Genomic DNA, 25,464 nt, shown 5'->3' with positions numbered 1-25,464 from the left:
GTCCCTGGAGCTTTTCTAATTGTAGGCATCAGTTTTCATCACCTGCCTCTCTTCAGCTCTTTCGTTTTTTTTTTTTTTTTTTTTTTAAACTGTTACCTCTTTTCCCTGAGGAAATCCAAATACCAGTTTCACCCAGGGACAATGGCCGTAACTCGATTCTAATCTGGTGTCAGCAACGCCAAGAAAGTTCTCCACTGTCAAGGGAGTTAAGGGTGGCCATGTTGGTTTCTCTCGCATCTGTTCACATTTTTTTATTTTCTGTCCCGTGAGGCTGACGGAGTAACGGGGCACAATACAGTGCTTGCATTTTATGTGTGTTCCTTCACTGACGATTTGATTTGGATTTTGAGCAGTGGTATACTTTGTGTTTTCCTGCTGGTCTTGTAGCTTATTTCAGAAATATAATTCTGCATGGAAGGCAGACAAGGTTCTAGATGATTAAAGTAGCCGGTGAGATTACCAAGACAATGATACCTTAAATCCTTTCTAAGGAACTCAGTTGAAGTGAGATCAAAGCAGAATGGAAAAAGAAGAAATTTGATTTTTGGACCAAAACCACTTCTTAGGCACTTAGGTAAACCCTGCTTTCCCTGAGTTGGGACTGTGTGCCCCAGCCGTGCCAGACTTGGGAGAGGCACCAAACTCCCCTGTCTCCTTTCACCCTGTGCAAAGTGTACTTTCTCTCCCGTCTCTCGGCAGCTGCCAGAGTTTGTCGTGTAACTGGACTACTCATCCATGTGTGCCAATGGCAAAAATGTTCTCTTTCTTTGCCCCATATTTCAGATAGATATTCAAATGCAAGCAGGGGCCAGGCTTGTGACAGAGAAGCTGAATGAAGGCAGTAGATGTGTTTCTAGATGTTAACTCAGCCAGTCTTTTCTGCCTTCTGGTAAAATAAGTATTATCATATCTCTGTTCTATGGGGTGAGATGCCTAGGCCTAGGGAGGGAACTCATGTGCCCCAGGATCTCACAGGTCTGAGTCCCATGGAGTTTCCAGAGCACTACATTGTGGCTGCTACTTATCTAGAGGCCTCCCCTGGCGTCTGTCAGCCAGCTGGGTGTCCTGTCTTGGTGAGAGACGCTCTGGAGACAGTGCTCGCTTGTGCTGGATGACCCAGAGGGGCAACTTTGATAGCAGGGGTTCCGGGCCAGCCAGCACCATGGTGAAGGTGCTTTGGGTAGTCCTATGGCTAGAGGGGAGCTTTAATTTTATTTTATTTTTTTTATTTTTTTATTTTTTGAGACTGAGTCTGGCTCTGTCGCCCAGGCTGGAGTGCGGTGGCCGGGTCTCAGTTCACTGCAAGCTCCGCCTCCCGGGTTCACGCCATTCTTCTGCCTCAGCCTCCTGAGTAGCTGGGACCACAGGCGCCCGCCACTTCGCCCGGCTAGTTTTTTGTATTTTTTAGTAGAGACGGGGTTTCACCGTGTTAGCCAGGATGGTCTCGATCTCCTGACCTCGTGATCCGCCCGTCTCGGCCTCCCAAAGTGCTGGGATTACAGGCTTGAGCCACCGCGCCCGGCCTAGAGGGGAGCTTTTCTTTCCCTAAAATTTCTCCCAGTAGGTGGGTGACTGGCTGGCATACTAGGCTTGTTGGGAAGGCCTACCTCCCTCTGCCGAGTTAGTAATGTCTCTCCTCAGAAGAGAGTCTTCTAGCTCTTTCTGTTGAAAAAAACCTCAGCTGGGTTATCCCTTTAGTGGCCATGCATTATTACCAGGTGGAAAATCATTACCTACAGATTACCAAGTGTAAGTGCATTTGTATGTAAAAATTTCAGCCCAGTTCTCTACACATTTGACACATTATTGTCCCATATCCTTTATAGGAGCTAGATGGTGGAGCGTGGTATGAAAAAGTATCAGAGTATAATTTTAAAAAGGTACAGACTTGACTCATAGGATAAACATGTATTAAACATTTATTTAACACATTGAGGTAAGGCTGGTTCAGAGGGAATTTGAGATACTGGATGTTGGTAAGTGTTGAGAAAAGAATGTTGGAATAAGATTGTTGTGCCAGGCTGGGTGTAGTGGCTCTTGTCTGTAATCCTAGCAGGCAGGAGGGCCTGGGCAACAAAGGGAGACCTCATCTCTAAAAAACATTTTTAAAAATTAGCTGGGCGTTGGTGGTGAGTGCCTGTGCTTCCAGCTACTCAGGAGGCTGAGGCAGGAGGATCATTTGGGCCCAGGAGGTCGAGGCTACAGTGAGCCATGGTTGTACCACTGTGCTCCAGCCTGGTCAACAGAGTGAGAGACCCTGTTTAAAAAAAAAAAGAAAGCTTGTTGAGCTGGATACAAGACCATTCATGTTCTATAGGGCAGTGAAGCCACAGCCTTTGGGGGTTATCCTTTCTACTGGACCACAATCTACAAGTTAACATGTAACCCCGCAGAGTGTATGCCCAAATCAGTAGAAAGTAGCATGTCAGGTAAGACAGGTCCCTTGAGCATGAGTCTTTGGGTCTGTGAGATAGTGCTTCAGCACATACCTGGAGGATATGCTGTCTTCCTCTTGCTTTATTTTCAAGTTTTGCATAATTTTCTATCACAGGAGGCAGAGTTGCCCAGTGCAGTGACCCAAGGTCTTTAGTCCGGGTTTGAATCTCAGCCCCGCAAGTGTCTTGCTTGTGTGACCTTGAGCGAGTCTCTGCCTTCTGTGAGCATTGGTTTCCTCATTAGTACAACCGGGATGACAGTGGCACCCACCTTAGATAGCTGTGGTGAGAATTACATGATAGAATATGGGCATCTGATAAAAATGCATGGCACATAGTAGGTGCCTAGTAAAAAGTTATTATTATTTTGAGATGGAGTTTCGCTCTCGTTGCCCAGGCTGGAGTGCAATGGCACGATCTCAGCTCACTGCAACCTCCGCCTCCTGGGTTCAAGCGATTCTCCTGCCTCAGCCTCCTGAGTAGCTAGGATTACAGGCGTGCACCACCACACCTGGCTAATTTTGTATTTTTAGTAGAGACGGGGTTTCTCCATGTTGGTCAGGCTGATCTCAAAACTCCTGACCTCGTGATCTGCCCACCTTGACCTCCCAAAGTGCTAGGATTACAGGCGTGAGCCACAAGGTTACTATTATTATAATAATAAGGCAAAAGGTTACTATTATTGTAATAAATGAACTATGTCCACATGTACACACCCATAGCTCTGTGGCGCTGTCCTGTCTTTGTGGCATGCCTCTGACCTTCTTTTTGTAAAGATGATTTTTTTCTCAGCTTTGATACTTGTATGCTCAGTAATCTTAAGTCGTGGTCTTCCCCATAATATAGGTAAGGAGAGGATCTGGACAGTTTTCCTTTGTTTTCCAAGTCAGCCCCCACCCTCCTGAGACCTTCATCAAACACAAATGAAATCCATTTTCTTTGTGCATTCAGTGTGTCTCGGCAGATGTGAGTCAGCATCCTGTTCAGAACGGCTGTTGGTGCCTTGCCATGGACAATAAAGACACACATTTTCCATGGAATGCCAGGCGCTGGAGCTGACTTGGGGTTTCCACCCGCCGAGAGGAGGAGGAAACTCCAGGAGGCTGATTTTGTGGTTTTGGATGCAGCCATCATTTTAAACTGCCAATGTTCTCTATGCTTGGAAAATACGGTAAATGATTTACGGGACCCAGGACCCCCAGGTTTCTCCTGGCACCCTGCTGTCAGCAGCGCCTCCCCATGGCATTCCCTTGGCAAAGCTGTTGCTTCAGATTAACTGGCATTTGGAACAGTGACTGACCTCTGGGGTGCCCATGATCCAAGTGTTGAAAATATTGTTGTAGTTAGCTAATTAGATTAGCTGGCTATTTTTGTTCAAGGAGTAAATGCTTAAAGACTTCCTTGTGCTGTTTCCCATCAGGAGCCAAATACGTTTGTGTCTTGGTTCCTCACCAATGTTGGAAAAGTGTAACTTCTATTAGTTTTGAAAAAAAATTGTAAAACATCTGCCTGAATTACAGAATTCACATCCACAGTTTTCATCCACATTCTGTGGGATCACCGTATCCACATCACTCTTCCTTGTGGAGAGCCTTTGCTTAGATGACTTTGTGATCACTCATATCAGACACAGGAGGAAGAGGATGGAAAAGGAAGTGTTATTCAGGTTTTCTGTTTCTTCTTTATGCCCTTGCCCCACCCACACAGTTTCTTTAGACCCTGGGCCCTTCCGCCCAGCAAACACTTCCTTAAGCACTGGAACACGACAGGTCAGAGAGTATAAATCAAGGAAGGCAGAGCCCCATCTCCCGGGCATCTGGCACTATATTGAATTTAGAGCTTTTCTGGTGTCCTGGCACTGGCTGTGCATTGTTGATGATGATTGTGCTGACATAAGTATTCGAGGTTCCGTCTGAGTCCTTCAGTTGCATCCTGGGTAGAAATGGTGAGTAACCGGATGACCTTTGCAGCCTCAACCTGTACTGAATAATTTTTCACAGGAATAAATGGCCTCACCAATTACAATAGCAGGGCAAGAGGAAGCAGCAGTGTTCTAGAGATAAGATGGTTCAATCCCATTTGAAGATGCATGTATTTGGTATTGCAATATAGGACATGACTTAAGTGGCTTTGACTAGGCAGTTGATCCTGGCTTCATGATTTTTTCCTCTTTCCAGTTCAGTTTGAAACATGCAGACAATGGTATGGGAGAAATAGGTGATGCAGGTGAGGTTCTTGGGCAGGGCGGTGGAACGGGAGTCTTCTACTTGCAGAAATAGCCTCCATTTCATTTCCTTGTAGTTAGTGGCGTTAGCACTTGTGCAATGCATTACGGCTGTTCACTTGTAAAGTCCCAGCACGTTAGATACTGCCTCTCAGCTGGCTGTTAGCTTGGTAAATAATTTAGGTAAAATACATTTCGATTCCTTCAGACTATGGTTGTTGCTGCCTCCTAGGTAAGATTCAGGTTAACCACCCAGGCTCTTTATGGGGATTTCCAGTAATTGGATTAAATTCTATCTCTGCTGGCTGGACACTTAGCTGCTATGGAAAGAAAGGCAGAAAGCTGTTTCGTTGACTAAGAGTGCGGTACTGCATCACAGCTTGTGGAGTGAACTCTTTAGATATTACTTCTTACCTGGGTTGTTTGGACAGAAGTAAGCACTTCTTTCCCTAAAATTGTAGTCGACCCTGTACCTCACAAAAGCAATTGGTAGAAGTAACACAGAAGTCTTTTAGATAGGTAGATTTCTCAAGACGTTTCCATTTCCCACCCATGGTTATCATTTTCTGTTGGTGATTCTCAAATAAAGAATTACTGGGGAGCTTGTTGAAGTGCTGCTTCCTGGGTCCCAAGTTCTAGAGAGCTTACTTACTAGTTCTGAGGTAGGGCCCAAGGGACTGTGTTTGTAATAAATGCTTCATGTGATTTTAATGCAGGTAGGCCGGGAACCACATTCTGACCCAAACACAGACTTTGCATTTGTTTTTAAGAGAGAATACTTTTTCATGGGTCAGTGTTCTTGGTGTGCATTCAGGCCAGCCGCCCCTAGGTTGACTTCTGAAAGTATTAGAATTGAGGTTAGAGGATAGAATTGTGTTTTGTGACATTTTCAGTTGGTGGGTAATAAAATTAAGTACAAAGCAAAACACATTAATAAGCAAGTGGTTTTCCTGATATAAAGCTAGAGTCATAGAATTTTGAGAGACAGAGCAAGAGAGCAAACAAGCGAACACATGTGTGGGTAGGCATGCATGCACAGCAGCCCGGGCCTATGTCCACTTTGTGGATATTTTAGAGTCTTTGAATTAATCTCCTCTGCCTGTTCCTAATTGAAACAAAATATAAGTTAAAAATTATATCCATTAGTGTTTTCTGGAAGCAGAATTTGGGGGTCATTGTTCAAGCCCCCTTACTTGTGCCAGTATAGAAGCTGAGACCCCGGGAGAACAAATGTTCACACACACAACACATGCGGGGATGGGCTGCAGTCACTCTGAGCCTTAGAGCCTCCGCTTATGAAATAGAAAAGTCACTATCCCCACTTGGTTGTTATGAGGATTAAATAAGATAACTTGTCTTACGATGTTTGGAAACTGAAGAGAATTATATAGATGTAATTCCTAATTATTATGCATACTGTGTTTTCTTCTAACTGAAGTATTTAGAGCTATACAGGGACTCTCTTGAAGTGAAGTCACTAGTTGATTCTAGAGCAATGACTGCCTGCCACTCGCTGGGTATTTTAAAAAACCCATTTATGGTCATTATGGTGAACTTTGAAAGTACAGATAATCAAAAGAAAGAAAATTTAAAATTATATATAATCCCAACACTCAGATGATAACTATTACAATTTTGATATAGAGATGTCTAGATATTTTCTTATACATGCATACACATTTGACAAAAATGAGAGTATACTGAGCATACTGCTTTGCAACCTTTTTTTTTTTTTTTAACAGTACCTCTATTGTGGATATTTTCCAACATTATTTAATACTTCTATGCCATCATTTAAAATGACTGCATAGTATCCCATTATATGGAAAAAAGAACATTTAATCAGCCTTTTATTGGACACAGGTGTTTTTCCTAACTTTACTTTTCAATATTATGTACAGTGCTGAAATAAGCATCTTTGAAGCTGAATCTCATATCCAGCAATTGGATTTCTATGTTTACCTTGGCTACTCTAAAAATCAGAGCTAAAGTTATAGATGCTACAGTTAAGATAGCCAGCATATTGATATGGACTTGCTTTGAAAAGAGCAGATACATTTTAAAAAGTTATTTATTTTTATACCCAGAAATTCTAACTTTATACTTTTTGATCTGACACACTTGGGAATTGAAAATACTTCCTCTGTCAATCTGCTGTTTGTTTTTGTCTCAAGCATTACAGTTTTGACCTTTCTGTTTCTTCAGGACTCCTGATTTTCTTCAGGCCAAGCCATTTGTAGTTTGCAAGTGACCTTATAGGTTTAGTGACTCTATTCTCTCACCCAAGAATTACTTATCCGGTTATGGCAAAGACTCTTTCTTTTATTAGACAAAGTTAATAATCAGTCAGGAGAGAGACTTTTCACATTCTGAATTTACAAACTGTGCTTTCTTAAGTTAAGTGGCATGTTAGGAGTATTTCTGATATAAAATTGGAAACTTTCAGACACCAGAAGGCATTGCTTATCTTTGTAAATACACATGTTCCAGTTAAAATAGGTACTAAAATATTTTGGTGGCACTTCAAAACTCCCAATTTAGATTTAATTTAGATTAAAACACTTACTCTTTTTAATAAAGTTATAAAATTGATTATTAAAATTGCCTATTGAAGATTAAAAGCAGTGGAACGTTTATTTTCCTTACAAAACAATTTTGTCTTCAATAAGTATGATTGCATTAATCAATTATGCTATGAAAATACAACTGCCATATTAAATCTGACTCATTTGTCATGACAGTTTTTATAATCATAGAAATTATACCTAGCAGCTTATATAGCCATAATCCTGCAATAAATATAAATAATTATCTCTGTTAATTCAGTTTGCAGTTACTCTCTATTAAATCCCAAGTTAAATGGCAATTTGGGGACCTTCATTTAAAATCCTACTAAATCTCTGTTGTTCCATCTGACTGCCAGAGCCCCACATATGCACCTCCTACTGTTGATTCCAGAAACCAATTTATGAATAAAATAGTTTTTAAACCACATATATTTAAAAGGTCCATTTAAGCTTGAGGTTTGAGGCTCTCAGGAAAAAAAGGAAAGAGAGTGTACACATTGGGTAGAGGATGCTGACAAAAGAGCTGGAACAATCTTGGTGTCTTGGTATTTCCGTTTGAAAAACAGTATAGAAACTTCAGTTTGAAAAACTCTGCTTGACACCTTCTATGTAAGCCCAAAACACTAGAGTATATGGTTGAGTAACGATTAACAACTTGTATTTCCGTAGGTGTGGATGAGGTCACCATTGTCAACATTTTGACCAACCGCAGCAATGCACAGAGACAGGATATTGCTTTCGCCTACCAGAGAAGGACCAAAAAGGTACAGGCAATTCCAAGGATGGAGGGCATTTCTTGTTGAATTTTTATTTCCTCAGACATTGCTTTTTCTTTTCATGAATTGTGGCTCTCATGAGCAAAGACTTCTGGGACCATTGGATATCTAAGATTTTCTTTTTAAATCCTTGTAAGAGTCACTGCACGTGTGTGTGTGTGTGTGTGTGTGTGTGCACGACACACAAACACATGTGGCCTTGAGAGCAGCTATCCCCAACGTTTTTGGCACCAGGGACCGGTTTCGTGGAAGACAATTTTTCCACGGATGGGATGGGGAGGGATGGTGTTGGGATGAAACTGTTCCACTGTAGGTCATCAGGCATTAGATTCTCATAAGGAGTGTATAACATAGATCCCTCGCATGTGCAGTTCACAGTAGGGTTTGCACTTCTATGAGAATCTAATGCCACCGTTGATCTGAGAGGAGGCAGAGCGCAGGTGGTCATGCTTGCTTTAGAGTGCTTGGGAGCTTCTGTATAAGGACAGTACCCTCCTCCAACCCAGGCTACCTGGAGGGAGAACTTCTGGGAATAGAAAGTTAGGAATAGGGAACGACAGCAACAGGCACCATTTATTGAGTGCTTACTTTGGGCCAGGCACTGTGCTCAGTTTTCTACATGTAGCAACTCCATTTCATCTTTCTGACTTCTGCTGGTTCTTGATAAGATGTTTCTAATTTAATTTTAGGACACTAGCCTCCACTGAGTGTTGATCCTAACAAGCTCCTCTCATTTAAACAGTATACACTTGAATTCTTAAGCGTTTTGCAACGAGTGGGCTTAGTTGGCAGTTCATTTGGTCTGCAAAGCTATCTTCAACATGCCATGCTCCTACTATTTAAAGGGTCTTTGTGTGCTTTTTCCCTTTGCTTGTCCACTAGTGGTTAAGAAACAACCAGTGCGTGTTCGTCCTTTATTTTGTCAGTTTTAGGAAATTTTATTTTTAAGGATGTGCTGCTTTATTTTTAACTTCTTGCTATTAAAAGCTTTTGATTTATTCTTGGACAGTGCAGTAAGTGTGGCTTCCTGCAGCTCCCATCTGACTTATGGCTTTCACTCGTAGCCACAGTGGAGGTGAGCTGGAAGGATTCTAGAGGAGACATTTCTGCCCTTGGGATTGACATGACCAGCAGGGTCCTGGGAGTTGCAGGTCAAGCCTTGCTACACTTCCATTCCCCACACTCTAAACAGTTGGAAAGGACACAAATAGGAAAGCATTTGGCTTCTTTCATCTCATGTGCATTAAAATTCTTCTTTCTCTAGACGTATATTAATCTTCTGTAGTGAGGCATAGAGGGGAGTGCTTTATTTCTCCAGCTTCCCAAGAGGGTTTGTGAGCTGGTTAGAGCCAAGTTCCCATTGGAGCAGAAGGCTCATCTCTGGACAGCATGCACAAAACTTGATCTTTCAGCTGTCACTTACAGAGTCTGGTCTTGGAATACATTTGGGGGTGTACACACAAACATAGAAGCCTGGATCTTTTTTTTCTTTTTTTGAGACAGGGTCTTGCTCTGTCACCCAGGCTTGATTGCAGTGGTATGATTCAGCTTACTGCAACTTCTGCCATGTGGAGTCATATGATTCACCTCTGCCTCCCAAACTGCTGGGATTACAGTCATAAGCCACCACACCCAAAACCTAGATATTGGTTTTAGATTAGATATATGGAGAACAAAGCTCCCACGTACCCTCTTGGAGAGAAGATATTACCAGAATTACGATGAGGTCCCCAAGATCTCACAGGCTTTGCTGTGTGCTGGGGACAGCTCACCATCCTTCTAATTCTTGACTCTCAGCCTTAGGCCAAGGAGAATTATATATCTTTTATAAAAGATATGTAAACTACTTGAGATAGTTTCAAGTGAAGCAATCGGCTGTTTGTGAAATAAAGAAAGTCTGTGAAATAAGAAGATTTGTGTTGCAGAGTTCTTTAGGGATATGGGCTGCGGCTGCCCAGGTGATGAGCTTGAAGAACCTGGGCCCAGCTAGCAGAGCGGAGAGGAGCTGGGAGAGACAGCTGCTTTTACGATTCTTTCATGTTCTAGCAGACGCCAGATGCGAGGCTTCTCCTTACAGGGAATGGTTATGTTTTGTTTATCATACATTTCTGGAGTTTTTGTTTAGTTTTTGTTAAATGCAAAGCTCTGTGCTGGACATTGTGAGAAACAGGAAGTTGAACGCCCATAAGGAGTTTAGAATAGAAGTAGAAGAAGTCAGTAGGTGCCCAAATGCTATTTGAGGTTTGAACAGAGAATGGGTAGAGGGGAGTGTCAAGGGTAGGCTAAGTTTGGAGTTACCTAACCTCAAAGTTCCAAACTGGGAGACTGGTGTTATAATTGGGAGCTATTGCTTTTACAGTCCTCTCCTAAGTGCCGTGTGTTCCCAGGACATTGGGAAGCAGGAAGAAATGGGTGGCGAAAGGCTTGGGCCAGATGGCTTCTAAGATCCTTCTAACACTTTTGATATCACGAATGATTCAAGATGGTTGTCTCTGAAGCAGGCTGAAAATCACCTCTCGTATCCTGCAAGTACCTCTAGGGGCTAAGTTTTGTGGATGCCACGGGTGCTCTGAGAAAGAAAGGAGAGAGAGAAGAGAAAGGAAAAAGTGAAAAGAAGAACTTTATTTCAGTAGGAGGTTTCAGTCATCAGCCATGATTTGTAGGAAGTTTAGCCCAAGGAAGCATCGCTAAAAGCCACATTGAGTTGGGGTGTCTGTCTACATACATGGGTGCTGACCAGACCTCTGACTTAAATTTCTGTGTTCGTGGTGACAGTGGAACCCTAAAGAAATTATATGCAGCAGCGAATTCAAGGGGGCCAATTCGGAGGTGTTAGTTTCCTATCACTTCCGTTAAACACGGTCCCAGTTTGGTGTGGACAAAGAGATATTTTCTCAGTATTAGATACAATGTTTTGCATAGGAAAGTTTCATGACCTCACTTCCAACTGTGCTGGGGCCTCTGGTTCCTTCTGGAGACTTTGAGGAGCTGCTGCTGGACTGGCTGCCCCCATGTCTTTTACAGTATATCAGCAGGCCACAAGATCTGCTTCCCAGGAGGCTGGCTGCTTGAACACCTCCTCCTTAGCAGGGACCTTGATCTCGGAAAGTGTCCTGCCTTCCACGGGATGTTACCACTTTCAAGCATATTGCAAAGTGCCTGCACTCTCACAGCTTTCTGAGGAATCACATACGACTCCAGTTTCCTTTTATTGACTGGGGAAGAAGGCAAAATTAACTTGGATTTTAAGGAATTTCGTTAAAGCAAAGCCCGATGTTTATGTTTCTGAGATGTGGGTCTGTTGAAGGGAATGCATTTGAGGGCGTTTGACCCAAGACTCTGGAGTAGTCAAAGACTCACAACCTGCTTCACAAAAAGATCCCTTTTACTTTTGTTTTACTCACCAGTTTTAAAGTAAAATAAATATTTTCCTCATGATTGCCTGTTTTCTTGAAGGAACTTGCATCAGCACTGAAGTCAGCCTTATCTGGCCACCTGGAGACGGTGATTTTGGGCCTATTGAAGACACCTGCTCAGTATGACGCTTCTGAGCTAAAAGCTTCCATGAAGGTAAATGCGTGTGAGATGTCATCTCTGTCAAATCTGCTATTAATTTTGTGAATTACAGCTTTCTGAGTGTAATTTGGTGATTTTCAGTTTTCTTGAATTCTCATTTGGAACCATTTTTTAAAAATGAACTGAAGTTATACGTCTCAGGATTTGTACCAAAAATATTTCAATTACTTGTTTTAAGACTGTAAAGAAATTTTATGATGCTGAGAAGTCAGTTACCAGCTGCTACTACTCAGCACCTGGGCAATTGGAATACCATTTGGGCAAACTACTTCCTTGATTACACTTCCTTCTTTAAAAAGATACGTTGTGATATTAAGGCAAGAAAAAAAACCTCATCTTTTGTTAAGTGAAGCTTGCAAATTCTGCCCATCCTTTCGTGGGTGTTTCTTCCTCCCATATTCTGTCAGTACCATTTGTTTCAAATTCGGGCAGAATCAGAACATCATAGTGCACATGAGGGGTAATTTCAGATGATGAATCGTACCTGAATCGTACCTCTGTGAAGTCTCACGTTATCTTTTATGTTTTTCTTTTGTAAAGTTCTTTTGAACCTGGAATTTTTGGTTAAATTAAGTAAAAATTCTAGATTGGAAACCTCCTGAACTTTGTGCATACTTAAAACATCAAGTTTTTTGTTTTGTTTTGTTTTTTGAGACGGAGTTTCACTCTTGTTGCCCAGGCTGGAGTGTAATGGTGCGATCTCCGCTCACTGCAACCTCTGCTTCCCGGGTTCAAGTGATTCTCTTGCCTCAGCATCCCGAATAGCTGGGATTACTGGCATGTGCAACTACTCCCGGCTAATTTTGTATTTTTAGTAGAGACAGGATTTCTCCATGTTGGTCAGGCTGGTCTCGAACTCCCGACCAGAGGTGATCTGCCCACCTTGGCCTCCCAAAGTGCTGGGATTACAGGCGTGAGCCACCGTGCCTGGCCAACATCAAGTTTTATATTAATGCAATGGATGTACACACATAAATGTTACTGCAACACATTTGGACCCTTTTTCCTAGTGTGGGTCTGCAGCATTTGAACAGTCCGACACTGCCCTCTGCTGATATACATGGGTAAAGTCTGCGCTGTAGGGGGGAAGCCATATGTCTGATTTTTTTATTCTGAGTCTGAGTGTGTTTTCTCTGATGCCGCTGTTCCTGAATTATGAACAGTCTGAGCTGTAAGCCTGTCACCAGAGCTAATGTCACAGTTCAGTTGTCATCCTTTCCCCAGAGAACACAAGAGTGAAGCTGCTTTGGACACTGGGCATCTCCAGAGCCCCGAACTTGATAGCTCAGGGCTGCTGTAAGATTTGTTGTTAAGTCTCTTTCTTCCTTCAGTTCTTCAGCTTAGCCAAAGCTGTGCTCAGCTTATCTGAGCGGACTTGTCTGAGTTTCCTAAGTAGGCTGTACTGCAGAAAAGACATCATTAAGAATGATAAAATGTCAACAACATTTCATGATCCTGGTTGATAAAAATAGCACTCCTGAAAACCGAGTCTGTGGACGTTTGGAGGCAGGGATGAGTCAGCCTCTCCTAGGTTTCTTCTGGCCATCAACACTTCTGATCAGTTTGTCTTATTTTCGTCAAGAATCTATTTAGTTGTGATTCATGTGGCTTTACTGGTATCTATTACTAGGTATTAGTGACTTGAAACAGACCTTTTTGAGCTGTCAGTCACTGTTGTAATCTATGTAATTGGGCCCAATGGAAGGTGCTTTAACTGCTGAAGCTTTGACCCTGTGCCAGCTCTTCCATTAGCTATCACAGTTGAGTACCCTTCCAAAATCCATAAAGCTTGAAGTGACATTAACTGAACTATGCTTAAAAAAAAGATCTGTTTTGACTTCTGGCAGTACCGGTGGCAGCATCTGCCATATGTTACAGTAGAATTTGCCCTTGTGATAGGAATTGTGGACAGTCTGTGGAGAGTTTGGGCCGGGCTTTGGAAATTGCCAAGGTCACCTTTGAATGTAGACATAAAAACACTATTGGAATTATCAGATATTACCACTGGTATATCAGTGATGGAAGGAAACACATCTTATATTATTCTGCCTGTCTTGCAATTCTACGACGTCAGGATATAACATTTTTCCCAATGCGTGTTATTTTTAGACGATATTTCTATCATCCTTGAGATTGAACAACTGCTCCTCAAAATATTCAAAGATGCTCAGTAGTCATTTAATAACATTTGTGTAGAATGCTGTATGGACTTTTTGTTAACAAGGGGAGAATTTTTGGCTTTGCTGGAACCTCTACAAATCATGATTAAAAACTCAGAAAGAAGAGCCATTGGCTCAAAGATTAGATGAAGAATAAAATTCAAAATTAACCATTAACCTGAGGCTTAACTTATATTATACAAACTACTTTTTCAGGGACATATAACCTCTAATAAGTTTAATTAATAGCTGACACACTTTTCATGTGGATAAGTAAGTTTCTTATTGTATTAACACCTTATAATTGATTTACATTTTAAACAGTTGTAATTCTACTTAGTTCAAAGTGGTATTTCCATATTCGGAAAGACAAGTATTAAAGAATCCTGATTATTAAATCTTGACTTTGATCGTGAAGCCAGCTTTGAAATACATGTTTCAGAGTCCTTTCAAGCTATCTGACATGCTCAAAAGTGTATATATTAAATTTGAATACATCACCCATCAAATTCTTACTCCTTAATAAAGTGTTGGTGTCTAGGTTTATTTGGCACTTCATTATTTCTTTTTGCTTCCCTAAAATGCCTGAAGAGTGCATAATTATCAAGCAAAAATGGAAGGACAAGAATGAAATTTTTAACATTAACCCAATTTTACATTTCAAAGAGGTGAAGCTAAAAATTTTTCTTAACTATACCTTTGCCTGATAAAAAGACTTACTCTAACAATGCTGGCTGCACGTGAGAATGTAAACTTTCTGTATTCCTTTATTTTAAATTAGCAAGAAGAATTGTTTAACGAAGAAAATTCTCGTCCGTTAAAATAGTGGGTGGTTATTGTAGAAAGTGAAAAATAATAGTAAGAAAAAGTTACTTTATATACCCACAGCAAACGGCAATTACCACTTTTAACATTTGGCATATTCTATTGCTAGAGTGCAGTGGTGCAATCTCGGCTCACTGCAAGCTCCACCTCTCGGGTTCATGCCATTCTCCTGCCTCAGCCTCCCAGAGTAGCTAGGACTATAGTCACCTGCCACCACGCCTGGCTAGTTTTTTGTATTTTTAGTAGAGATGGGGTTTCACCATGTTAGCCAGGATGGTCTTGATCTCCCAACCTTGTGATCCACCCGCCTCGGCCTCCCAACGTGTTGGGATTACAGGCGTGAGCCACGGTGCTTGGCCCCTATTCACTACTTTAAAAAACAAAACATATTAACAGTTGAACTCAAACATGCCAATTCCACCATCTTGTGCTCTGGTGAAGCATTTTTTAAAGGAATAGAAGATAACATTACTTTGTGCTAAAGGATAGAGTATGGATTCTTCAGTAGGAATGTAGAAAGCAGGATGCTAACAGACCCAACCCATGTTTGCGATTTACTTGATGGAGATCAGAGAAGTAGGCTAACGGTGGGGAAGCCTTTCCCTGCTGATGTTCGTGTTTCCTGGTTCACAGGGGCTGGGAACCGACGAGGACTCTCTCATTGAGATCATCTGCTCCAGAACCAACCAGGAGCTGCAGGAAATTAACAGAGTCTACAAGGAAAGTGAGTAGCTTGATTTCTGTGATTCATCCTCAGCCCAATTTATGTGACTGTATCATGGCCACTGGGGTTAGTGTTCGGGCTAAGATGCCTGGATTATTGATGTACAGAAGCGCCTGCCACCTTGACCATGCAGGCGAGGTTGGCTGTGGTCCAGGTTGCTCTCCTTCACCTCCTCATTGCCTGCAGTTTGATTATTACATTCCACTAGGACTTCTGTGTTAGAAGAAGGGTAGACAGGAGGGAAAGAAGAGAAAACAAAATTTATTTTTAAAAATCTGATGAGGAGAAGTAGCAAGTATTATATATGGATTCCATTTACTGGGTGCTGTTCAGTCTCTGCTCAAGAGGTTGCCAACTCTGGACTGTGGATAATTGAAGAATTACAGCAAGAGACCCGTGTGGACCTGTGCGCACTAAGCAATATAGAAGGCTATGAGTGGAATAAACAATGCAACTTTACATTGCTACTGCATTTCTCTTTTCTTTTACTTTTTAAAGTTGATATATCATAATTGTACATATTTTGGGGGTACACGGGATATTTTGGTACATATATATAATATGGAATTACCAAGTCAGGGTAATTGGGGTATGCATCACCTCACACATTTATCTTTTTTTAATATTAGGAAGATTACAGTTCTTCTCTAGCTACTGTATTTCAATATAGATGCTGTTTTGAATATTGAAATACAATTTCATTCAAAAGCACTGTTTAATTCTTAGTAGTTTTTGCCATTGTGCATTTTCTCAGTGGACAGTAAAGCACAATTGTGTGTGTGCATGTGTGTGTGTAGACCTCCTATTTTTTTGATGTTCAAAACGAGTGTTCACAGTCAGGAGGGCTGGGAGCCAGTATTTAAACTATATAAGAGGTCTCCGATCAAAGTTGAGGATCCCTGATTTGATCTAGCCCTGCTGCCCCCTGTCATGGATAATAACTCTGGCTCTGATTTCATGAGGGTGAAAATCATTCTAGTGAATCCTTCCTCTGTTTGGGGTTAAGGAGAATGGGTATGTCCAGCTGACATAGCTGTTCTTTTTTTCAGAGTCTTAGTGGGAAATGGGAAGATTGGGGTGGGTGGTTGGCTACACAGGCAGAAAGCATAAAACCAGATGTATTTTCCTCCAAGTGTACAAGACTGATTTGGAGAAGGACATTATTTCGGACACATCTGGTGACTTCCGCAAGCTGATGGTTGCCCTGGCAAAGGTTGGTTTCCCAGTTTCTTTCTTTGGCCTTGCTGCCTCCCAAGTCATGTCACATACCTCATTTTATACTTGGAGTGAATTAACTAAGTGCCCTGTGCCTGCATCAGAAATTCAGCTGCATTTTCGAAAGTGGGTTTGCACTGTCACTGCAGAGTTGTCAATTTTGTATAATAGGATTTCTTATCCTGCAAAACCTCACGGACAAGTGGACTTTGGGAGCCAGAGGAGGGATGGGCGGCTCTCAACTCCTGGCCTGGATTTATGTGCCAGAGCCTTGGCCGCGTGACTTAGGGAAGGTCACTTTGCCTCTATCTGTGGTCATGCAGGACCCAGTGGGAAGTAACCTTCTGGTTTCTTTTTCCTGCGTTCGCTTCTCGTGGAGGAATTTGCCCATATAGTCCTTTGTCTGGAATGGAGTTGTCTTTGTGGAGCTGATCGCTAATATTAACACATTAATATGGAGGAAGGGGCACTTCCCCTGTGAATCCCTAGTTCTGGCCAGTGTGCAGCTTAATGCTTATGTGCCAGGGGAGGGATGAGAGACCCTGGGAACCCTGATGACAAATGACAGATAGTGCATCTGGCCACTCACATCTCCATTAATGCAACAGCTCCTAAGCCATTCTCCCTGTTTCTCCTCTCTTCGCTACCACCTGCCCCATGTACCGCCATCCACGGATCTCTGTGAAATACACTTTCACCGTTTTACTCCCCTGTTCAAACCCCATTTCTCCTGCATCAGATTTAAACTCCTAACTGCTGTGAAAGGTCCTCTCAACCCTCCCTGCATCTTCTTTTCTCAGATTCTCTCCTGCTCAGCTCTGCTCTGACAGGGGAGCTCCTTACTTACCTGGGAGTGTGCTGTGCCATTCCTGGTGTACCGGCTGGCTCTCCCTCTCCGCGTGGCTAGCTGCCTCTGATTGACCCTTGAAGTTTCAGCTTAAGCCCGGGCCCATTGTTCACCCTCTTTGCTGACTCTGCTCTCTGACAGTTCTTCCTCCTCCTGCATTTTGTGTCTTCCTAGTGCTGTGGGTTCCTGGGCCGCTTTACGTTTGTGTCCGCATATTCCTCCATCTGTATCGCTAGCTCTGTGTGGGAAAGAACTAAATCTCATCAGCTTTTTGTGGGGGATGGGGACAGGGATGTCTATAAGGTGTGTAGGCCAGGACCGGGTACGAAGGAGGGGGTTGTCGATGGCAAGGCACAGCCCCCACTTCCTTGCTCAAGGATTTTACCACTCCTTGGTTGGTCTAGGTTTCTTTTTCTTTTTTATTTTTTGAGACAGAGTCTCACTCTGTCACCAGGGCTGGAGTGCAGTGGCACGATCTTGGATCACTGCAACCCCCACCTCCCTGGTTCAAGCGTTTCTCCTGCCTCAGCCTCCTGAGTAGCTGGAACTACAGGCATGTCCCACCATGCCCGGCTAATTTAGTAGAGACGGGGTTACACTGTGTTAGCCAAGATGGTCTCGATCTCCTGACCTCATGATCCACCCGCCTTGGCCTCCCAAAATGCTAGGATTACAGGCATGAGCCACCACGCCCGGCCCTGTTTAGGTTTCAAAGTAAGAAAAATCTTAGGTGGATACTTAACTTATTAAATGAAGTAATGGCTTACATGGACTGGGGAGAAAACATTTTCAGTTTTAGAATACAAAAACAAATGGATTTGAAGTTCTTTTTTTTTTTTTCCCATAGGGTAGAAGAGCAGAGGATGGCTCTGTCATTGACTATGAACTGATTGACCAAGATGCCCGGGTAAGTACTGAGCTTTTGGTTTGAGTTGTTGTTTTCTGGTAAGTCTCTGGATAGTCTATACAGTAATTTAACTCTCTGTAACAAATGACTCCCAAACTCTGTGGCTTAAAACAACAAACATGTATTATTTCTCAGTTTCTGTGTGTCAGGAATTGAGGAGTGGCTTAGCCCAGTGGTTCTGGCTCAGGGTCTCTTCTGAGGTTGCAGACGAAATGCTGCAGGGCTGCAGTCACCTGAGGGCTTGACTGGGTCGAGGGAATCTGCTTCCAGGATGGTGCACTCACATGACCATTGGTGGGAGACCTTAGAATCGCTCCACAGAAACCTCTCCACCGGGTTGTTTGAGTGTCCTCACAACTTGGCAGCCGGATTTCCCCAGAGCAAGCAGTTCACAAAGAGGAAGCCACAGCATCTTTCATGACCTAATCTCAGGAGTCCCACCTTGCACCGCTGTCATACTCTTTTCATTAAAAGTGAGTCACTGAGTCTAGCCCACACTTAGTGGGAGGGGATTAGGCTCCTCCTTTGGAAGGGAAGAATGTCAAAGAATTTCTGGCCGTATTTTAAACCCACTGTAGTCTGAGAGCATTGTTTATTAGGAGATATTCTTTTATTTTTTTTTTTTTATTTTTTTTTATTTTTTATTTTTTGAGACGGAGTCTCGCTCTGTCGCCCAGGCTGGAGTGCAGTGGCCGGATCTCAGCTCACTGCAAGCTCCGCCTCCCGGGTTCCCGCCATTCTCCTGCCTCAGCCTCCCAAGTAGCTGGGACTACAGGCGCCCACAACCGCGCCCGGCTAATTTTTTGTATTTTTAGTAGAGACGAGGTTTCACCGTGGTCTCGATCTCCTGACCTTGTGATCCGCCCGCCTCGGCCTCCCAAAGTGCTGGGATTACAGGCGTGAGCCACCGCGCCCGGCCAAGAGATATTCTTTTATAATGCTGGCATTACTTATGGAGTCAATTGTGACTCACATATGCTCATTCAGGCTTTGTTTGCGTGGAAGCGCCAGTTTCTGCAGAGTGTAATGTGGCTGTGCACACCAATCAGGCAGGCAGGTGGGAAGCAGAAGAAGGTGGGGAAGACACAGCCAGGGACAGGATGGCTTACTGCTCCGTTGTTGGTGGGGAGAAAGGGAGGCCAGCAGAGACCTATCCTTTTCTGGCTGAGTAAGACTTTTGCCAGTTCTAGTTCCATAATCTCTGAGAACTATTTGTTAAGCTTATTCAGACTGCTATGAACTATATTCCTTACTTAGAGGGTCAACAGTTATCTCAAAGTAAGTCATAAAAGCTGCAGAAAAAAATTAATTTAAATTCACATTAGTTTTACAGTTCAATATATTCCACACAGCACTTCTAGCAGGTAGTAGAGAAGGGTTTTAAATAAAGTAATAGGACTTGGGTTTTGCAATTCCCAGATGGTGGAAGATCACGGAATGAATATCTACCCTTGCATAAGTCTTTCTTCCTCTTGCCCTTCCTGCCATTGTTAGGGCTACTTGTAGCCCCTAAATTTTCCAGAAACTGAAAATGAGACGAGATGGGCTCCTTTTCCAGCTCCATCACTCCCTGAGTCTCTGAAAAGCTTGAGAATGGGAGCCTGGACAGTAGCCGTCCAGTAAACATCTGCTAGCTTATCTTCCCCTAAATGTGCCCAAAGGGAGGAGGGCCAGATGTGTTCATGAACATTTACTTGACCTTCTTTATATGAATACAAGCTCTTGGTCCCTCCTTTCTCATTCACGGAAGGAGATTGCACAGCACAGACCTCACGAACTATCTGCAGTCTCATGTGGTATCCATCTGTGCCTAAGGAAGACTGCTTGTGATTAAGACTTTTGACCTAAATAGTAGGTCTCTGCCCATGTCTGCAGTATAATCATTCTTCCTCGTTTGGCATTTTGAATGTATAGCTTTTTTTTTTTTTTTTTTTGCATGACATTTTTAATGACCTTACGCTGGATTGTATAGTTAACTTTTCCTGGTTGGTTGTACTCGTAGGATCTCTATGACGCCGGAGTGAAGAGGAAAGGAACTGATGTTCCCAAGTGGATCAGCATCATGACGGAGCGGAGCGTGCCCCACCTCCAGAAAGGTGGGCACTGTGCTGAGGGGGTCTCAGTGCCTTGGGGCTCTGGCTGGGGCGGCCGGGTGGATGTCCATGTTGGGATGGAGTCTGCCAGAATGAGGTGCTCTCTCCACTTGGCACTCTCATAGGCTCACCCATTTTTCCCTCACCAAGTACATTCACCTTTCTCTTCCATTCTGGATTCTTTTCTCTTGCAAATAGTTTCTGCATTTGGTGCTTTATTCTGCAGCTCCTTCTTATTTGATGATCCTTTTATCTCGCCATTATTTGTTGAAGTAGTGGACTTTGTTGCATGCTCTGTACTGTTTCCCGTGGTTTTCGGATGGAATAAGTTCCACTCAGGGGAGATGGAGATGGTCCAAATATGTGGCCTGGGCAGTGCCATTCAGGACAGGTGCATGGTATGGCTGCTCCAGGACAAAGTTGACCAATGTTGGCTCTGGTCACCATGGCAACCTCTAAGATCCTAGGATGCTATGATCATCCTTTAAAAAATCATGGTGCATAAAACTGGGTGGGTGATCACTGACAGCTTTGACTAGTGGCTCTGATCTGATAATTCTTTGTTGTTTTTCCTCAGTATTTGATAGGTACAAGAGCTACAGCCCTTACGACATGTTGGAGAGCATCAGGAAAGAGGTTAAAGGAGACCTGGAAAATGCTTTCCTGAACCTGGGTAAGTGAATGTGGCCCCCATTCCTGGTAGACATCATCTACCAGAGCAGAAGTGACAGATGGCCATCCTCTTAATCCAAGTGTGTTTGGGAGGTGTGGCTTCTATGCATGCTTTGGATAGTTTTACAGTCTTAGTTGTATAGATTTAAGAATATAAAACTGAAGAAAGGCCTAAATTGGTAACAGATTGTTGCCAGGGAGGAGTAAGAAAACAGAAGAGAGGGGTATGTTGTGGAAACTCACATATGCACTTGGGTTCTGCAGGTCTCAGAGTCCCCTGGTTTAAAACTGTGGTGGAACTTAGTATTGTAGAGGATTTCTACATTTCCCTTAGGCTGTTCCATTTTGCAGCCGGTTTCCATTGCATCAGGTCCCTTCTGGTTTGTGGCCCAGGGTCAGGGCATCCTCTCTCACTGGTAGAGGAGAGACCAGAGCAGCTGCAGCCCTGACTCCCTTTCTTCTCTCCACAGTCCAGTGCATTCAGAACAAACCCCTGTATTTTGCTGACCGGCTATATGACTCCATGAAGGTAAGGGCAGCTGGCTGAGAGAGCTGTGTTTCCACACTCAGCTTTTCTTCTTTTGGGCCCCAGATTGAGTCTCCTTGACTCATGGATGGAGGAAGGGGACCCCACTGTCTGGATGCAGGAACACACTAGTCAGCTGTGGTTGTGTTTGACAGGTGAGAGCACCACAAATCCGTCTTCTCTCTCTCAGCTGCTTGAACATGTGTTGGTGTACAGGCAGAAAGTAAAGCGCCATGGGAGAGAGAAAATGCAACATGGTAGTCATGTCTGATCCCTACTCGGGTTTCTCAGTGATTTCTTCCTGCTACCCCCAGAGTCAAGACAAGCGAGGAAGGGAGTGATTATTAAGCACCCACTATACAGTAGACATGTGCTACCACCTGACCTTAAATCATTGCAAAACCACCTCTGAGGCTGATACGATTATCTTCTTTATAAATGCGGAGACGGAGCTCAGAATACCTCAGCCTGCTTGAAGTTGCACAGGAAGATTTGAACCTGGGTCTGTCAGACCCCAAACACAGCCCCACAACTCTCCCCTAAACAAACCACCTCTTCCCATAGACCCATCCCATTTTCTACACCTCAAATGTGCCATGTGTTTTCTGGCTTCTAGGCTTTGGCATTTTCCTTCTGGTACATCTCCCTTGTCTGCGCGGCCTCTGCCATCTGTCTTTGAGTTCCGTATCAAATAGCACCCCTTGGTGCCTTTGGTCTGATGCTCTGGAAGTAAACTCAGTGGTCTTTATTGCACATATCATTCAGAATGGCACAGAGCGATGATAGAAATGTGTTGGCATGTCTCCTCTAAGCCTGCAGGAGTCAGGAACCTCTTGTTACATATGGAGACAAGACTGCTTGAACTAAGCCTTGTAGTAGTAGGTGCTCAGTATATATTTATTGAATGATGGCATAGAGTGGGAGTCTGTGCTGACTACAGCCTGGTGTGTTTGGAATTCCCACATGCTCTTCTTTCTTTTCTTGTCTTTTTTTTCTTTCTTTTTTCCTCCATTCCTTCCTCCCTGCCTTTCCCTCTCCTCTCCTCTCCTCTCCTTCCTCCCTCCCTCCCTCCCTCCCTCCCTCTCCTTCCTTCCTTCCTCCCTGCCTTCCCCCACTCCCTCCCTCTCCTTCCTTCCTCCCTCCCTCCCTGCCTGCCTTCCCCTCCCTCCCTCCCTCTCCTTCCTTCCTCCCTCTCCTTCCTTCCTTCCTCCCTTCCTGCCTCCCTGCCTTCCCCTCCCTCCCTCCCTCCCTCCCTCCCTCCCTTCCTTCCTTCCTTCTTTCTCTTTTTCTTTCTCTCTCTCTGTCTTTCTTACATAGGTTTTGGGGAACAAGTGGTATTCAGTTACATGAATAAGTTCTTTAGTGGTGCTTTTTGAGATTTTGGTGTACTTATCACCCAGGCAGTGTACACTGTGCCCTAATATCCCTTATCCAAAATGCTTGGCCAGGAATGTTTTGGATTTCAGATTTATTTTTGATTTTGGAATATTTGCATATATATAATGAAATATTTTAGGGATGGGACCCAAGTCTAAACTTGAGATTCATTTATGTTTTATATAGACCTTACATGCGTAGCCTAAAGGTAATTTTATACAATGCTTTTGATAATTTTATGCATGAAACAGTTTGTGTTAAGTGTCTATATGTGGAATTTTTCATTGTGGCATCATGTCGGCACTGAAAAAATTTTGGATTTTGGAGCATTTTAGATTTCAGATTTTCAGATCAGGAATGCTCAGGCTGTAGACTCTTTCTTTAATGAGAACATTCTCAGCGAATGTAACTTGGAATATGAACTTGATTTTCAGGGCAAGGGGACTCGAGATAAGGTCCTGATCAGAATCATGGTCTCCCGCAGTGAAGTGGACATGTTGAAAATTAGGTCTGAATTCAAGAGAAAGTACGGCAAGTCCCTGTACTATTACATCCAGGTAAGTCCGAGGTGCGGCGTCAGCCTGCCCTGCCGGCCAGAGCCTCCCGGGCCCCGGCAGGTGGCCTGGCAGAATGATGACACAGTGGTGATTTTCTGTTTTCTAACTCTCTGGGGAAGAGATACTGGTCATCAACTATCAGGGATTTGTTTTGAAAGCACATTTGTCATTTGTTCTGCACTTTGTAGAATCAGGCAGATGTTTTATATTTTTCACATCTGTTACTCTACAATGATCATTGGTGTTCATGACGATGGTCCTGCAAGGCTTGCTGACATCCCAGAGAGACTTGGAAGATCAATTACATTTTCCTTTTATTATGCATTTATTCCTTGAAAAATCCTCTGGGATGGGCCTGACAACTTTCAGTTACTCAGAACTCCCATCTCTCCAATCAGTTTAGCCTCTGTCTGTTTTGGCGTGATGTCGCATTTGCGTGTAAGGAAGTGATCGCATTCACAGTGGTACCACTGTGTGGATTTCAGACAGCCATGGCAATTCTGCTTTCTAAAAGTTCCTCAGATGTCCAAAGCCATGTCCATGGTTACCAAGGATGAAGTTAGAGCTGGGTTTTTTATAGCCAGGTTTATTAGGGCACATGTTTAAAGTCAAAGGACCAGTTAGACTCTTAGGAATTGTTCCTCACCTCATCAGCTTCTTTCCACTTGACCTTAATAATGCAGGAAATAGCAGAGTGAGCTAGGGAAGTACCCTGTTCTCTGTGGAAAGGCGAGGACGAGAGAGGAAAGTTGGGGTGTTTGTAGGACCTTGCTGCAGTAAGAACAGCCCTGGTCACTAACCCAGGTCAAGCCTCAGTACCTTGCACTCCCTCCACCCCACAGTCCTAAGGAGACTTGAATGTCTTCCCCAGCACCTCCTCCGACCACACTCCCAGAGGCTTCCCTGGCAGTGGTTTGGGTGTGGCCTTCCAGGCCTTTGTGTCAGGGCAGGTCTGCTGAAGAGTCTTCTCTTTGTCATGGGAGAGGCTTCGTTGGGCGTTGAGGCTACTTCTGTGTTACTGAGGAGTCTGGGCTTTTTTCTCATACCGCATTTCTTTTTTCTCCTGGGTCATTTGTAGCAAGACACTAAGGGCGACTACCAGAAAGCGCTGCTGTACCTGTGTGGTGGAGACGACTGAAGCCCGACACAGCCTGAGCGTCCAGAAATGGTGCTCGCCATGCTTCCAGCTAACAGGTCTAGAAAACCAGCTTGCGACTAACAGTCCCTGTGAGGGTGACATTAGCATTGCCCCCAACCTCATTTTAGTTGCCTAAGCATTGCCTGGCCTTCCTGTCTAGTCTCTCCTGTAAACCAAAGAAATGAACATTCCAAGGAGCTGGAAGTGAAGTCTATGATGTGAAACACTTTGCCTCCTGTGTACTGTGTCATAAACAGATGAATAAACTGAATTTGTACTTTGAAACACGTCCTTTGTGGCCCTGCTTTCATTGTTTGAAAATTAAACGTGCTTGGTGTTCAGCTGGTGAGGCTGTCCCTCGAGGAAGAAAGCTCTACGACTAAGCTATACAACATGGTTGCCCCTATCCAGGTGTCACTATTTAAGTTAAATTTAAATGAAATAAAAAATTCAGTTGCTGAGTCACACAACCCACATTTTGAATGCTCGGTGTTCACATGTGGTCAGCAGCTAGTGTATCTGGACAGCACAGGTAGGGAACATTTCCATTATGATAGAAAGATCTGTTGGGCAGCAGTATGTGCCCAGGGCATGAGAGGACCTATGGGGGAGAAAAAGGATCCCAGAGGGGACACCTCATCTGCTTATCTTTTTACAGGTTAATTGGGTGAAAACAAGCATCACAACTGGCAGCCACAAACTGGGGAGAGCAGTGGGGCAGGGTGGGGCAGGCAAAGGAGATCCGACACAAGCCGACGGGGAGCACAGAGAAGGCATTTCTTTTGACTGGGAGGATTAAGAAAGATGACAGAGAAAATGAACCATATGAGCTGTACCCTAAAATCT

General features: G+C 43.6%; 1 protein-coding gene across 6 annotated transcripts in view; it reads left to right on the top strand.

Annotated features, from left to right (window-relative positions):
* Positions 1-24,905, top strand: part of ANXA2 (annexin A2) — a 51,162-nt gene extending 26,257 nt beyond the window's left edge. For 4 of the 6 annotated variants that reach the window (XM_025389484.1, XM_025389489.1, XM_025389486.1 and 1 more), the window contains 9 exons: positions 7,896-7,990; positions 11,459-11,572; positions 15,196-15,286; positions 16,420-16,499; positions 18,196-18,255; positions 20,258-20,351; positions 20,926-21,021; positions 21,491-21,549; positions 23,358-24,903. In XM_025389484.1, the coding sequence (XP_025245269.1) occupies positions 7,896-7,990; positions 11,459-11,572; positions 15,196-15,286; positions 16,420-16,499; positions 18,196-18,255; positions 20,258-20,351; positions 20,926-21,021; positions 21,491-21,549; positions 23,358-23,816 (1,148 nt within the window). In that variant the 3' untranslated portion in view covers positions 23,817-24,903. Of the gene's footprint in view, positions 1-7,895; positions 7,991-11,458; positions 11,573-15,195; positions 15,287-16,419; positions 16,500-18,195; positions 18,256-20,257; positions 20,352-20,925; positions 21,022-21,490; positions 21,550-23,357 lie in introns of all 6 variants that reach the window. The other 2 variants (XM_025389487.1, XM_025389488.1) reach the window with 1 other exon arrangement.
* The last annotated feature ends 559 nt before the right edge of the window (positions 24,906-25,464 follow it).

The sequence above is a fragment of the Theropithecus gelada genome, chromosome 7a (genome assembly GCF_003255815.1).
Source record: "Theropithecus gelada isolate Dixy chromosome 7a, Tgel_1.0, whole genome shotgun sequence".
Taxonomy (NCBI): Eukaryota; Metazoa; Chordata; class Mammalia; order Primates; family Cercopithecidae; genus Theropithecus; species Theropithecus gelada.
Note: the sequence above shows the minus strand (reverse complement) of the source record. Positions and strands in the feature narration are given on the sequence as shown.